Source organism: Coregonus lavaretus (assembly GCF_964263955.1).
Source record: "Coregonus lavaretus genome assembly, chromosome: 33".
NCBI classification, from domain to species: Eukaryota; Metazoa; Chordata; class Actinopteri; order Salmoniformes; family Salmonidae; genus Coregonus; species Coregonus lavaretus.
This window is the reverse complement of record NC_140020.1, coordinates 21568576-21584520: the sequence shown is the minus strand read 5'-3', so window position 1 is coordinate 21584520 and position 15945 is coordinate 21568576. Positions and strand designations below refer to the sequence as shown.

The window sequence follows — 15945 nt, the reverse complement described above, 5'->3', positions numbered from 1 at the left end:
AATAGTCTCTCGTGATAAACCGTTACATAAAGCTAAATACCAATGTAAAACCATTGCAACAAGTTTTGCAGTGACATACAGTGAATTCGGAAAGTACTCAGACCCCTTGACTTTTTCCACATTTTGTTACGTTAGAGCCTTATTCTAAAATGGATTAACTTATTTTCTCCCCTCAATCTACACACAATACCCCATAATGACAAAGCGAACACAGGTTAAGAAATGTTTGCAAATAATGTTTTATTTTTATGCCTTATTTACATAAGTATTCAGACCCTTTGCTATGAGACTCGAAATTGAGCTCAGGTGCATCCTGTTTCCATTGATCATCCTTGATGTTTCTACAACCTGACTGGAGTCCACCTGTGGTAAATCCAATTGATTGGACATGATTTGGAAAGGCACACACCTGTCTATATAAAGGTCCCACAGTTAACAGTGCGTGTCAGAGCAAAAACCAAGCCATGAGGTCAAAGGAATTGTCCGTAGAGCTCAGAGACAGGATTGTGTCTAGGCACAGATCTGGGGAACTGTACCAAAAAAATGTCTGCAGCATTGAAGGTCCCCAAGAACACAGTGGCCTCCATCATTCTTGTATGGAAGAAGTTTGGAACCACCAAGACTCTTCCTAGAGCTAGGCGCCGGCCAAACTGAGCAATCGGTGGAGAAGGGCCTTGGTCAAGGAGGTGACCAAGAACCTGATGGTCACTGACAGAGCTCCAGAGTTCCTCTGTGGAGATGGGTGAACCTTCCAGAAGGACAACCATATCTGTAGCACTCCACCAATCAGGCCTTTATGGTAGAGTGGCCAGAAGGAAGCCACATGACAGCCCGCTTAGAGTTTGCCAAAAGGCACCTAAAGGACTCTCAGACCATAAGAAACAAGATTCTCTGGTCTGATGAAACCAAGATTGCTCTTTGGCCTGACTGCCAAGTGTCACATCTGGAGGAAACCTGGCACCATCCCTACGGTGAAGAATGGTGGCGGCAGCATCATGCTGTGGGGATGTTTTTCAGCGGCACGGACTGAAAGACTAGTCACGATCGAGGGAAAGATGAACGGAGCAAAGTACAGAGAGATCCTTGATGAAAACCTGCTCCAGAGTGCTCAGGACCTCAGACTGCGGCGAAGGTTCACCTTCCAACAGGACAACAACCCTAAGCACACAGCCAAGACAACGCAGGAGTGGCTTCGGGACAAGTCTCTGAATGTCCTTGAGTGGCCCAGCCAGAGTCCAGACTTGAACCCGATCTAACATCTCTGGAGAGACCTGAAAATAGCTAAGCAGTGACGCTCCCCATCCAACTTGACAGAGCTTGAGAGGATCTGCTGAGAAGAATGGGAGAAACTCCCCAAATACAAGTGTGCCAAGCTTGTAGCGTCAATCCCAAGAAGACTCTAGGCTGTAATCGCTGCCAAAGGTGCTTCAACAAAGTACTGAGTAAAGGGTCTGAATACTTATGTAAATGTTATATCCAGTTTTTTTTGTAAGAACTTTGCAAAATTTTCTAAAAACCTATTTTTGCGTATGGGGTATTGTGTGTAGATTGATGAGGGGGGAAAAAACAATTTAATCCATTATAGAATAAGGTTGTAAAAAGTCTATGCGTTTTAATTATTTCCTAATTGTAGGCTACTACCTTTAGCACTTGATGTTGATAAAGTATTTTAATGTTTAAATCTTTGTTTTTTAAGCACTACCTCACTGCTTTAGCACATGGCCACAGTCACGTGTTCCAATGTGAATTCTTTAAGAGATGGTCGATCTAAGGCTTAAGAGGGTGTGAACGATGCTAAATGAGCAAAAACAAAGAGCAGCACTGTAGCTGTTCAATGTGAAAGGTTATCTGTACTATACAACAATAAGCAATGTAATACTGTTAATGGTTTGCCTAATGGGGGAACTTGGTGAGATAATGTTGGCAATTTGTTGAAAGTATTCCCTTTCTAAATAGGTTTCCCAACGATTAATGTAGAACAAGTGTGAAAATCGCAGGAAAATGTTTGAATGCCCTTTTCTCCTAAATTAGATTACAATTTATCAACTTTTAAAGCAGCATTACATCCCCCATGTTTTCTCCAACTACAGTATGAGGGATCACCAACGTTTTCTAGCAGGAGAGCTACTTAAAAATGAAACGTTGCAAGCTACAAAAAAAAAGTATATCGTTCAAATAGGGACATTCTACTCTTCTCCCCTGTACAAGATAAAGTAGTGCACTGTCTTCTGTACATATACAGTGAGGGAAAAAAGTATTTGATCCCTTGTTGATTTTGTACGTTTGCCCACTGACAAAGACATGATCAGTCTATAATTTTAATGGTAGGTTTATTTGAACAGTGAGAGACAGAATAACAACAAAAATCAGAAAAAAGCATGTCAAAAATGTTATACATTGATTTCCATTTGAATGAGGGAAATAAGTATTTGACCCCTCTGCAAAACATGACTTAGTACTTGGTGGCAAAACCCTTGTTGGCAATCAGAGGTCAGACGTTTCTTGTAGTTGGCCACCAGGTTTGCACACATCTCAGGAGGGATTTTGTCCCACTCCTCTTTGCAGATCTTCTCCAAGTCATTAAGGTTTCGAGCCTGACGTTTGGCAACTCGAACCTTCAGCTCCCTCCACAGATTTTCTATGGGATTAAGGTCTGGAGACTGGCTAGGCCACTCCAGGACCTTAATGTGCTTCTTCTTGAGCCACTCCTTTGTTGCCTTGGCCATGTGTTTTGGGTCATTGTCATGCTGGAATACCCATCCACGACCCATTTTCAATGCCCTGGCTGAGGGAAGGAGGTTCTCACCCAAGATTTGACGGTACATGGCCCCGTCCATCGTCCCTTTGATGTGGTGAAGTTGTCCTGTCTCCTTAGCAGAAAAACACCCCCAAAGCATAATGTTTCCACCTCCATGTTTGACGGTGGGAAAGGTGTTCTTGGGGTCATAAGCAGCATTCCTCCTCCTCCAAACACGGCGAGTTGAGTTGATGCAAAGAGGTCAATTTTGGTTTCATCTGACCACAACACTTTCACCCAGTTCTCCTCTGAATCATTCAGATGTTCATTGGCAAACTTTAGACGGCCCTGTATATGTGCTTTCTTGAACAGGGGGACCTTGCGGGCGCTGCAGGATTTCAGTCATTCACGGCGTAGTCTGCTACCAATTGTTTTCTTGGTGACTATGGTCCCAGTTGCCTTGAGATCATTGACAAGATCCTCCCGTGTAGTTCTGGGCTGATTCCTCACCGTTCTCATGATCATTGCAACTCCATGAGGTGAGATCTTGCATGGAGCCCCAGGCCGAGGGAGATTGACAGTTCTTTTGTGTTTCTTCCATTTGCGAATAATCGCACCAACTGTTGTCACCTTCTCACCAAGCTGCTTGGCGATGATCTTGTAGCCCATTCCAGCCTTGTGTAGGTCTACAATCTTGTCCCTGACATCCTTGGAGAGCTCTTTGGTCTTGGCCATGGTGGAGAGTTTGGAATCTGATTGATTGATTGCTTCTGTGGACAGGTGACTTTTATACAGGTAACAAACTGAGATTAAGACATTTTACATTTTAGTCATTTAGCAGACGCTCTTATCCAGAGCGACTCACAAATTGGTGCGTTCACCCTATAGCCAGTGGGATAACCACTTTACAATTTTGGGGGGGGGGGTAGAAGGATTACTTTATCCTATCCCAGGTATTCCTTAAAGAGGTGGGGTTTCAAATGTCTCCGGAAGGTGGTGAGTGACTCCGCTGTCCTGGCGTCGTGAGGGAGCTTGTTCCACCATTGGGGTGCCAGAGCAGCGAACAGTTTTGACTGGGCTGAGCGGGAACTATGCTTCCGCAGAGGAAGGGGAGCCAGCAGGCCAGAGGTGGATGAACGCAATGCCCTCGTTTGGGTGTAGGGACTGATCAGAGCCCGAAGGTACAGAGGTGCCGTTCCCCTCACTGCTCCATAGGCAAGCACCATGGTCTTGTAGCGGATGCGAGCTTCAACTGGAAGCCAGTGGAGTGTGCGGAGGAGGGGGGTGACGTGAGAGAACTTGGGAAGGTTGAACACCAGACGGGCTGCGGCATTCTGGATGAGTTGTAGGGGTTTAATGGCACAGGCAGGGAGGCCAGCCAACAGCGAGTTGCAGTAGTCCAGACGGGAGATGACAAGTGCCTGGATTAGGACCTGTGCCGCTTCCTGTGTAAGGCAGGGTCGTACTCTCCGGATGTTGTAGAGCATGAACCTGCAGGAGCGGGTCACCGCCTTGATGTTGGCGGAGAACGACAGGGTGTTGTCCAGGGTCACGCCTAGGCTCTTCGCACTCCCTTTAAGAGTATACTCCTAATCTCAGCTCGTTACCTGTATAAAAGACACCTGGGAGCCAGAAATCTTTCTGATTGAGAGGGGGTCAAATACTTATTTCCCTCATAAAAATGCTAATCAATTTATAACATTTTTGACATGCGTTTTTCTGGATTTTTTTGTTGTTATTCTGTCTCTCACTGTTCAAATAAACCTACCATTAAAATTATAGACTGATCATTTCTTTGTCAGTGGGCAAACGTACAAAATCAGCAGGGGATCAAATACTTTTTCCCCCTCACTGTACCTGGTAAAATAATGGTTAATAAACTACTAACATCTGTGCTTTTTCCCCAAAATTATGTTTTATATTTTCCCAAATTATGTTCAGTAAAAGGTTTCTTGGTTTTAGATTTTTTTAGTTAGTCCACTCTCATGTCAATGCTTAAAATCCATGTCAATGCTTAAAATCATATCTGAAGACCATTTTTTAGGTCTGGAAGAAAGCAAACACAGATGTTTTGTGTAATACCCCTTCAATTGCACATCTGGCCCTTTAATTGCGGGAATAGCGAGTGAGGAATGTGCCAGCTAACATGCTGGTCTAGTGATGACTGTACTGCTGCTGTGCATTTCATGGCAAAGCTTGCAAATAAGAGATACAAATTATATATTGATATACTTCTGCCAGGTAAGCCTACTAACATTTAATTGAGAAGATTTTGGGGAAAGTATTTCTGTCAACCCACAAGACGGTAATCACATCAACTAGCTACACACGGAGTGATGTACAAACGCACGCACCATAGAGACTGTCAATATTCCTGGAAATGAATTGGCAGATTGTATTAGGTTTGGCTTTTTAAGCCAATAGTGGTTATTGAAGATAACAGACATACAGTAAATAATTATACGGTCTTGAAAGGATTTTTGGATTTGCACAAATAAAAATCCCATTAAAAAAACATTTCTCTTGTCCATTATCACTAGCTTTGACTTAATAACATTCCTTTAAAATGGGCAACTCAACCGCCTGGTAGAGCATATTTTTGAAGTTCCTAAAATGGTCAAACATTAGTAATTTACTCATTCTTAAAATGTTGTTTGAGGTCAACCTTGTAATTTGGCATTTTATATAGAATTGGTACAAAAAGAATGTGGTAATTGAGATTCCATTTAGGTCACATTCACTTCCTGGTTTTCAACCATCTTTGAATGGGTGTGGTTCGATAATGAAAACCACATGATCATTTTACTAAATGGCATTGGTTGAGAATATAAAATATGCCAAACAAAGTAAATGTAAACAAACTGCATAGGCTCAAAACATTTTGATATCATGATGTCAGTCCCTGTATCAATAGTTCTGTACATGAGTTTGAGAGTGGTTACATTTCTCCAGCCCCATCCCTCTGCTTTTGACAAACAATGGGGTGGGGTCACCGTGTTTTTTTAGTGTTTTTTTTTTAGGGGGTAGATCAGCTTTAATATTGCAGATAGATTGTAACTTCCATCAATGTAATTGTCTGCATCACTTCCAATCCCCCATATGTTTTTTTTCTTGCAAATATATATTATACATACACACACCCTTTTTCAAAATATATTTCCCTTTATTACTTTCCAACCCCACCACCCCTTCCCTAATTGGAGTAAACTAGTGAACAACAATGCTTAGGCCTCTACTTCCAGCTTATACATACTATATACATTTTATGGACACAGTCAATTTTACAATAATTATATTTTGTTTGTTTTTACTCCTGAACTTCCTCTACCCTCAACCTTTCTGATTATTTTCATGATGTCCATCCGGTTTGCTTCTATATGCCATATCTTTCTAACTGTGCTCTTTCACAAAAGCGCTCAACCTATAACCTATATACTTATGGACACAGTATGTTTTACATTAGTTATGTTGTTGTTATTAGTTGCTGTTAGTTGTTATTAGTCCCATCCTTCAACTCCTCCCATCTATCTCTTAACACCATCCATATTGGATTTCTATTTGCCATATATTTTTCAACTGTAGTGATGTTTTACAAAAGTTCTGAACCCTTCTATTCTCATTGTTTCTACAGATTGTAAATTGAAAATAAACATTTTTGCTAAAAGTATTATTACATTATTGATCGATTGACTATGACTTTTCAGATCACCCAGTAGTGCTATCTGCAGGGTTAGCTCCAGGTAAATATTGCAATACGCATTACTGGTTTAACTGAAGACTTTAAGAAACCTGAATTTGACAGGCGAACAAGCCTGATAACTTTCAATAGTTTGACTAACCTACAAACTCATGAAGAGCAGCGGAACATCTCTCATCCGTCAATGCGCAAACCTTCAGTAAGGCAATAAGATATGGCTGTCACACACCTAAATCAGCTATCAACAAACGCTTAATTTTTATAGACCTGTTGAATAAAAAATAAAAAATGCAGAGATAGAAATACAGTTGACAGTTTCTACTGAAAATGTATCCCAATCACAATTCATTCACACATATTTAAGATGGAATTAACATGGACCATCAAGCCATTTCATTCTCTATTTTAGAACACTTGGGGGTATCAAACAAATGTGTAAAAATAATTTGATGACTTAAACTTGCATCAATAAAATGTGCAAACAGCCCCCCCCCCCCCCCAACAAAAACTGCTAAACACCAAAACGTTGTCATAATACACTGAACAAAAATATAAAAGCAACATATACTGCTCAAAAAAATAAAGGGAACACTTAAACAACACATCCTAGATCAGAATGAATGAAATAATCTTATTAAATACTTTTTTCTTTACATAGTTGAATGTGCTGACAACAAAATCACACAAAAATTATCAATGGAAATCAAATTTGATTTGGAGTCACCCTCAAAATTAAAGTGGAAAACCACACTACAGGCTGATCCAACTTTGATGTAATGTCCTTAAAACAAGTCAAAATGAGGCTCAGTAAGTAGTGTGTGTGGCCTCCACGTGCCTGTATGACCTCCCTACAACGCCTGGGCATGCTCCTGATGAGGTGGCGGATGGTCTCCTGAGGGATCTCCTCCCAGACCTGGACTAAAGCATCCGCCAACTCCTGGACAGTCTGTGGTGCAACGTGGCGTTGGTGGATGGAGCGAGACATGATGTCCCAGATGTGCTCAATTGGATTCAGGTCTGGGGAACGGGCGGGCCAGTCCATAGCATCAATGCCTCCTCTTGCAGGAACTGCTGACACACTCCAGCCACATGAGGTCTAGCATTGTCTTGCATTAGGAGGAACCCAGGGCCAACCGCACCAGCATATGGTCTCACAAGGGTTCTGAGGATCTCATCTCGGTACCTAATGGCAGTCAGGCTACCTCTGGCGAGCACATGGAGGGCTGTGCGGCCCCCCAAAGAAATGCCACCCCACACCATGACCCACCACCAAACCGGTCATGCTGGAGGATGTTGCAGGCAGCAGAACGTTCTCCACAGCGTCTCCAGACTGTCACATCTGTCACATGTGCTCAGTGTGAACCTGCTTTCATCTGTGAAGAGCACAGGGCGAATTTGCCAATCTTGGTGTTCTCTGGCAAATGCCAAACGTCCTGCACGGTGTTGGGCTGTAAGCACAACCCCCACCTGTGGACGTCGGGCCCTCATACCACCCTCATGGAGTCTGTTTCTGACCGTTTGAGCAGACACATGCACATTTGTGGCCTGCTGGGGGTCATTTTGCAGGGCTCTGGCAGTGCTCCTCCTGCTCCTCCTTGCACAAAGGCGGAGGTAGCGGTCCTGCTGCTGGGTTGTTGCCCTCCTACGGCCTCCTCCACGTCTCCTGATGTACTGGCCTGTCTCCTGGTAGCGCCTCCATGCTCTGGACACTACGCTGACAGACACAGCAAACCTTCTTGCCACAGCTCGCATTGATGTGCCATCCTGGATGAGCTGCACTACCTGAGCCACTTGTGTGGGTTGTAGACTCCGTCTCATGCTACCACTAGAGTGAAAGCACCGCCAGCATTCAAAAGTGACCAAAACATCAGCCAGGAAGCATAGGAACTGAGAAGTGGTCTGTGGTCAGCACCTGCAGAACCACTTCTTTATTGTGGGTGTCTTGCTAATTGCCTATAATTTCCACCTGTTGTCTATTCCATTTGCACAACAGCATGTGAAATGTATTGTCAATCAGTGTTGCTTCCTAAGTGGACAGTTTGATTTCACAGAAGTGTGATTGACTTGGAGTTACATTGTGTTGTTTAAGTGTTCCCTTTATTTTTTTGAGCAGTGTATAAAGTGTTGGTCCCATGTTTCATGAGCTGAAATAAAAGATCCCATACATTTTCCATATGCACAAAAAGCTTATTTCTCCACATTTGTGCGCAAATTTGTTTACATCTCTGTTAGTGAGCATTTCTCCTTTGCCAAGATAATCCATCCACCTGACAGGTGTGGCATATCAAGAAAATCATTAAACAGCATTATCATTACACAGGTGCACCTTGTGCTGGGGACAATAAAAGGCCCCAGCACAATGCAGTTTTGTCACACCACAATGCCACAGATGTCTCAAGTTGAAGGAGCGTGCATTTGGCATGCTGACTGCAGGAATGTCCACCAGACATAGAGAATTTGGCATCCAAGTTCTTAAAATTAAATCGATTAGGGCCTAATTTATTTATTTCAATTGACTGATTTCCTTATATGAACTGTTACTCAGTAAAACATATAAAATTGTTGCATGTTTATATTTTTGTTCAGTCTATATGCGCGTAACAGCCCGACCACATTTTGACTGGATAGTATGCGACGAGCTTTAGACGCACACCCATGCCTGCATTATAGCCTACTGATGTTCAAAGGGCCTATTCACACATTCAGCGTGACATGGAACCGTTTTTACAAATTTACTGTAACAAAGATTTTAATAGCGGAAAAGCCATACCTGTAGCATATCTGTAGAGATGAGGTCCTTGACCCTTTCCGGTCGGTCACGGAACTCCTCGCACACCTTGTGATGCTGGGGCTTCTTCTTCACACGGAAGGTCAACTGCAGGTGGACAATGTGAACAGGAGTATAGGGTCAATTCCATCTAAATCAATTAAAAAGTGCAATCTGTTTTAATACAAGTTAAATCAGTTACATTTCTGGTTTTAAAAAACAATTGACCCTACAAGACTAAGGGGGAGGGTCTATACGCGTGTACTGTGCTGCACTGATTGGCTTAAATGGAGCCAAGTTTGGTGTGTGTGCGTGCAGAGACAGCGGAAGTAGGGGAAGTAGGGGTGTGACAGGTGCGCACCTTTGAAGTTTAGATGGGTTAAATGGAATACACTGAAATCTGGACACTGACTGTAGGCCTAGAACCTCTCACATGTAACCTAATACAATATAAACTCCTGCAGAATTAAGTGTTTCTTACAGTAAAATGATACACCAAATATAACATTGTTTCGGGAACAGGAGTGGAGAAATATGATTTCTTTCAGCATCTTGAGAGTATAGGACGTCTGCATTGGCTGTGCAGCATTTACAGTGATACAGCCTCTGCAGAAGTCAGGGCATTCATACTTCTTGCGCTACGCGGAGCAGAGCTGATGTCAAGGAAGTGATTGTGTTTATACAGGACCTCCCTCCTCAATATACCATCAACCAATCATGTCAATGCAGAGCGATAAGGAGCCCTCCGCATTGTTACAAAAATAAGTTGTCTTTTAGGGACAGTGTATAAACTTTATTTTTCAGCAATATAAAAGCTGCCAGTATTTAAAACTCCCAATAGGCTATGCATTCCAGACGAACTGAAATCATTGGATCGTTTTCACAGATTTTCTTAAAACCAGTCAAACTGATGTCATTTGGACACTGGTGTGCATGGGAAATCTTTCCGCTGTTTGAGTTACTGCATTTTCCCCTGGTTCCTTAAACGTCCTCACTCCGTGAGAGAAGCAGAAATGAAAGAGAAAACTTTAAAAGAGAACAGATGTCAACTAGATTGATGCATTAATTCTATCGATTTATGACATTCTGGTGAGAAGGCTTTATTTAGACTTCTAGGGCATCAAGTAATGACAAAGAGAAGCATCACGTATCCAATTATAGACAAGTTGACTAACAAATAGGAAATAGCCTACCAAATGTGGAGATTCTAAGCAGAAAAATACATAACTAGGCTCAATGTTTCTCACAACGTCAAGCAATCATTCCGCCGTCTAGCCATGATCTCAAATGTTCGCTTGCTCGAGTCGGCTGCACCTGCAACAAAACGCCAAAACTTTTCACCCTAATAGCTTGTTTTCTATCTAATAACTTAGTTAATGGTGAATCAACAAATGTCAACACTGACTCATCAAAACTGGTTGTCATGGCTTTGTCTTGTCCCTCTGCAGCACACGTTTTGGGCTTCTTTGGCACGCTCTGGAATGTTGAGTGTTACGCCCGCAGCTTGTGCTCCATGCGAAAACATTATTTTGTAAATACTTGAATTATCAAAAAGGGATTTTAATTCGAGTAAAACTAATCGAATCACACTGATTCAAGTTGGGGTCAGGGTTGGGGTCAATTCAACAAATTCAATTCTAATTAAATTCCCTCTCACTGTAAATTCCATCAAGGAAATTCTAATTCCAGGCCAATTAGTTGTATTCTAATGTCAGGTAAATTCCCCCCCAAAATGTATATTCTCCAACAACAATTCAACAAATTAAATTTGAATTAAATTCCCTCAAGCTGATCATGTCACTGTTCAGACAGCCCTGCTATACTGAAAATATATAAATACAAGTTGAAATGATTTAAGCCTTAGATGAACAACCCAGTGTTTCCTCTGGAAAATGTGTTAGCTGTCGGGGAAAAGTTAGTGGGAGTGGGGGTGTCCCCCCTTTTTTGGGGGGTTCCGGGGTCCTCCCCCCCAAAACAAAATATGTATAAGTACTGAAAAGCTTGGTTCTGGTGGAGAAAAAAATCTAATATAATTTTCACCCCCAGAAATTAGCTCAATAACGTATTGGTAAAATGATTATAATTACTATACAGGACACGATTTAAGGTTGAGTGCTGCAGCTATCCAAAGTTCTGAAATAAAAACGTTTATCTTGACAAAATTAACAGAGGAACATTTGACTGAACATGAATTAGAGCCCACTAATTCATGTTCATCACAAAAAAAAAAAAAGAACGAACTAGCTAGCTAACTTGCTAGACTAGTAACGTTAGTAAACCATGTTTCTATCATCAACATACTTGTGGATATTGGATAGCTAATTGCCGTTACAATTGTGGCAGAAATATTATAGATCTAAATGATGCTAGTAGAGTTTAGGTTATAGCTAGCTTATGTAGTTAACTAGTTGGCTAGCTAACGTTGGTCAAACAAACAAACAAACTAACGTACCTTTCTTGCAGTTTCTCAAGCAGGAGCACTCGGAGGTGATTCAAGTGAATTGTGTTTTGCGCCGCAGAGCTTCTGTATTCCGCACTGGTCACTCGCACACTGATCCATGGTGTGCCGTTTCTCGCGCAGGTGCATTCTGAAGTGATTCATGTGAATTGTGTTCTACGCCGCAGAGCGTCTGTATCGAGCACTGGTCACTCGCGCACTGGTGTGCTGTGTTTCTTGAGTTGCAGGCTGCCTGCCACAGCTCATAGAGCTAAATAACCTTCAGAACTGTGTTGAACACAGACAGATGATCTACTTACCAAGAAAATCACTTTATTGAAACTGTTTGGTAGAAATAGGATGTTTATTTTGGTGTGGCGGCAATGATTCTGCCTTGGCGCAGCGCCACACTTAAATGAACTCAGGAAACACTGGCACAACATGGGCCTCGGAGGCCCATAACATGATTTACATATTTATACAAGATTGTGTAGAAACACTGACCAAGGTGACGTTTTAATGAAAAACAAACATATTTTAAAGCTTGCAATGTCATCAGTTGGCCCAAAAACGTTTGAGACACTAATTATTATATTTTCCTATGAAGAAGGGTTGACAAAAACACGACAAAAAAGGACGCCGGCTCTGAGGTAAAAGGCTGTCATTCGGATTGGTCAGATAGGTAGCAACATTGACTAGAAGCTCTGCTGTATTTTGTTCATTACAATCTCTTGTTTTGACCAATGATGTAAATAAACACCAGATGACTGACAGGGGGCACTGTTTTCAAGCTACTGCACTGCAATTGTTGTACTCCATTTTTAAAAAAGGTTTTGGAAGATATAGAAATCCATTTAATGTCTACATTCGTTTTTGCCAAGTATGTTATACATTACAGACACCTTAATGCATACTTTTAAATTACAATATGTAATTTGGGAGTGCCTTACCATTTGAGGCATGGCGGTGTAAAGGACAGCATTCTCAGCGATTAGCTTCCTGATAATGTAAACTGCATCATAGTGCTGCGAATTCACCGAATCCTGGTAAAACTTCTGAATTTGCTCCCAGTCCTTCAGGGCAATCCTGATCTGGGAGGGAAGAGGGAACAACACACTTACTCATCTTGACGTATTGTGCACGATCGCATCCCCCTAATACGTCAAACAAAAACACCCAACAAGTTGGATACATTTATTTTTTAACATATCATCCAACCCCAAGAATCAAGTTGCCCCACCGGAATACATAAACCAAACAATAATGATAACAGCAAATTCATATGGATATACAGTACCAGTCAAAAGTTTGGACACACCTACTCATTCAAGGGTTTTTCTTTATTTTTACTATTTTCTACATTGTAGAATCATAGTGAAGACATCAAAACTATGAAATAACACATGGAATCATGTAGTAACCAAAAAAGTGTTAAACAAATCAAAATATATTTTATATTTTAGAGTCTTCAAAGTAGCCACCCTTTGCCTTGATGACAGCTTTGCACACCCTTGGCATTCTCTCAACCAGCTTCATGAGGAATGCTTTTCCAACAGTCTTGAAGGAGTTCCCACATATGCTGAGCACTTGTTGGCTGCTTTTCCATCACTCCGCGGTCCGTCTCATCCCAAACCATCTCAATTGGGTTGAGGTCGGGTGATTGTGGAGGCCAGGTCATCTGATGCAGCACTCAATCACTCTCCTTGGTCAAACAGCTCTTACACAGCCTGGATGTGTGTTTTGGGTCATTGTCCTGTTGAAAAACAAATGATAGTCCCACTAAGCCCAAACCAGATGGGATGGCGTATCGCTGCAGAATGCTGTGGTAGCCATGCTGGTTAAGTGTGCCTTGAATTCTAAGTAAATCACTGACAGTGTCACCAGCAAAAGGACCCCCACACCATCACACCTCCTCCTCCATGCTGCACAGTGGGAACCACACATGCAGAGATCATCCGTTCATCTACTCTGCGTCTCACAAAGACATTGCGGTTTGAACCAAAAATCTCAAAATTTGGACTCATCAGACCAAAGGACAGTTTTCCACTGGTCTAATTTCCATTGCTCGTGTTTCTTGGCCCAAGCAAGTCTCTTCTTCTTATTGGTGTCCTTTAGTAGTGGTTTCTTTGCAGCAATTCGACCATGAAGGTCTGATTCACACAGTCTCCTCTGAACAGTTGATGTTGAGATGTGTCTGTGACTTGAACTCTGTGACGCATTTATTTGGGATGCAATCTGAGGTGCAGTAAACTCTAATGAACTTACCCTCTACAGCAGAGGTAACTCTGGGTCTTCCTTTCCTGTGGCGGTCCTCATGAGAGCCAGTTGCATCATAGCGCTTGATGTTTTTGCGACTACACTTGAAGAAAACCGTCAAAGTTCTTGAAATGTTCCAGATTGACTGAACTTCATGTCTTAAAGTAATGATGGACTGTCGTTTCTTTTTGCTTATTTGAGCTGTTCTTGCCATAATATGGACTTGGTCTTTTACCAAATAGGGCTATCTTCTGTATACACCCCCTACCTTGTCACAACACAACTGATTGGCTCAAACGCATTAAGGAGGAAAGAAATTCCACAAATTAACTTTTAACAAGGCACACCTGTTAATTGAAAAGCATTCCAGGTGAAGCTGGTTGAGAGAATGCTAAGAGTGTACAAAGCTGTCATCAAGGCAAAGGGTGGCTACTTTGAAAAATCTCAAATATAATATCTATTTTATTTGTTTAACACTTTTTTGGTTACTACATGATTCCATATGTGTCGGTCCTCTGTAGCTCAGCTGGTAGAGCACGGCGCTTGTAACGCCAAGGTAGTGGGTTCGATCCCCGGGACCACCCATACACAAAAATGTATGCACGCATGACTGTAAGTCGCTTTGGATAATATTATTATTATTATATTTCATAGTTTTGAGGTCTTCACTATTATTCTACAAAAATAAAGAAAAACCCTGGAATGAGCAGATGTGTCCACATTTTTGATTGGCACTATACTTCATAGCTACATAAGCTATCGCCAAGGGGGTATTTACTGTCAGGGACATGCATAGATTTTCTCCTGTGCTAGTGAGCGACACTTTCACCCATATGTATCAGATAAACATTTTCTGATCAGTTACAAAAATGTGACATTTCAAATAGATTGACAGTGACCACTTGGATCTGGAAGATTTACAGTCATTGTGCGGGAAACTCAGATATTCCGCGAGACTATGGCTGTCTGCAAGTTGTTGCACACTATGGGAGAACCTCAATTGCATAGTCATCAAGTACTTCTCAAAACCCATTGGATGAGAAAGCCAGAAGTCCATCCCCTCTAACCTTCTCCTCCAATGGGTTTTGAGAAGGAGGCGAGGAAAGAGGAAGCAAGGAGTATGCAATTGAGATTCTCCACAGACATTGTTCAGTACAGCATATTAGTTTAGCCAGTGGAAAAGTATATCAAGTCCATTGTTAAAGTTAAAAATAGAAAACATTGAATAATGAGATTCAAAGTAAGAGTCTTTCAGCACCTTCTCTTTAGGTGAAGCGAGCTGTGTGTGGTATAGGCCATAGAGCAAGTACAAACCCCCCACTCTGATCTGGAAGCTATATGGGGGCAAGAAGTAGTTGAAGGCCATGGTCAGGGTTAGGTGGCAGAATTCCCTCATCTTATTACCAGCAAGTGAACCGCTAAAATGAAAAGGAGATCAGAGGGAAAATTAAGAAGAGTGGGAGCTGTTACAACAGTAGCACTGGTATTGATTAGCTAGGACAAAACAGGTGTGAAAGAACACAACATGGAATCCATTTTAGATTTTTGGAACAACTGGATTTAATTATTTATTGGGCACTGCTCAGTAAAAAGCCTTTTTAAAATCAGAACTTTCTACCAATTATTACAGATATACCTTCCAACGTGGGACACATGCTGCTAAACAGGTACAGTCATTTCAGTGTGACTTAACCCAAACGCATATCCTATGGTATCCACTGAGATGGTAACTCCAAAAAGCCAAAAACTTAGAGGTTCAGTACCTCCTGTTAGTCGAAACAGGCACACGCCAATATGTTTTCACCGCGGTGAACGAGAAGTGAAATGGTTTGAAAACATACCTCAATCCAGGGATGGAATGTGTCGCTGTACTCCTAATTATCCCATTGAGCAAATCGATAAATAAATAAAAACATGTTGGCATAGCTCTGTTTCAACTAGAAAGAAGAACTGAACTTCTAGTCGAGTTTGCCGTATGCCGTCGAACTTGTGGGGCAACATCCAGGGCCCCGCTTCCCGATAGCGATTAGGCTTACGAGTGTATTTTTGTA

The 15945-nt window shown here is 41.9% G+C and overlaps 1 protein-coding gene across 2 annotated transcripts in view; it reads right to left on the bottom strand.

Moving 5' to 3' along the window:
• The window catches only part of snapc1a (small nuclear RNA activating complex, polypeptide 1a), a 39347-nt gene that overhangs the window by 13094 nt on the left and 10308 nt on the right, over positions 1-15945 (bottom strand). For both annotated transcript variants that reach the window (XM_084151434.1, XM_084151435.1), the window contains 3 exons: positions 15153-15312; positions 12589-12729; positions 9205-9309 (listed from right to left, as the gene is read on the bottom strand). In XM_084151434.1, the coding sequence (XP_084007560.1) occupies positions 9205-9309; positions 12589-12729; positions 15153-15312 (406 nt within the window). The remainder of the gene's footprint in view (positions 1-9204; positions 9310-12588; positions 12730-15152; positions 15313-15945) is intronic.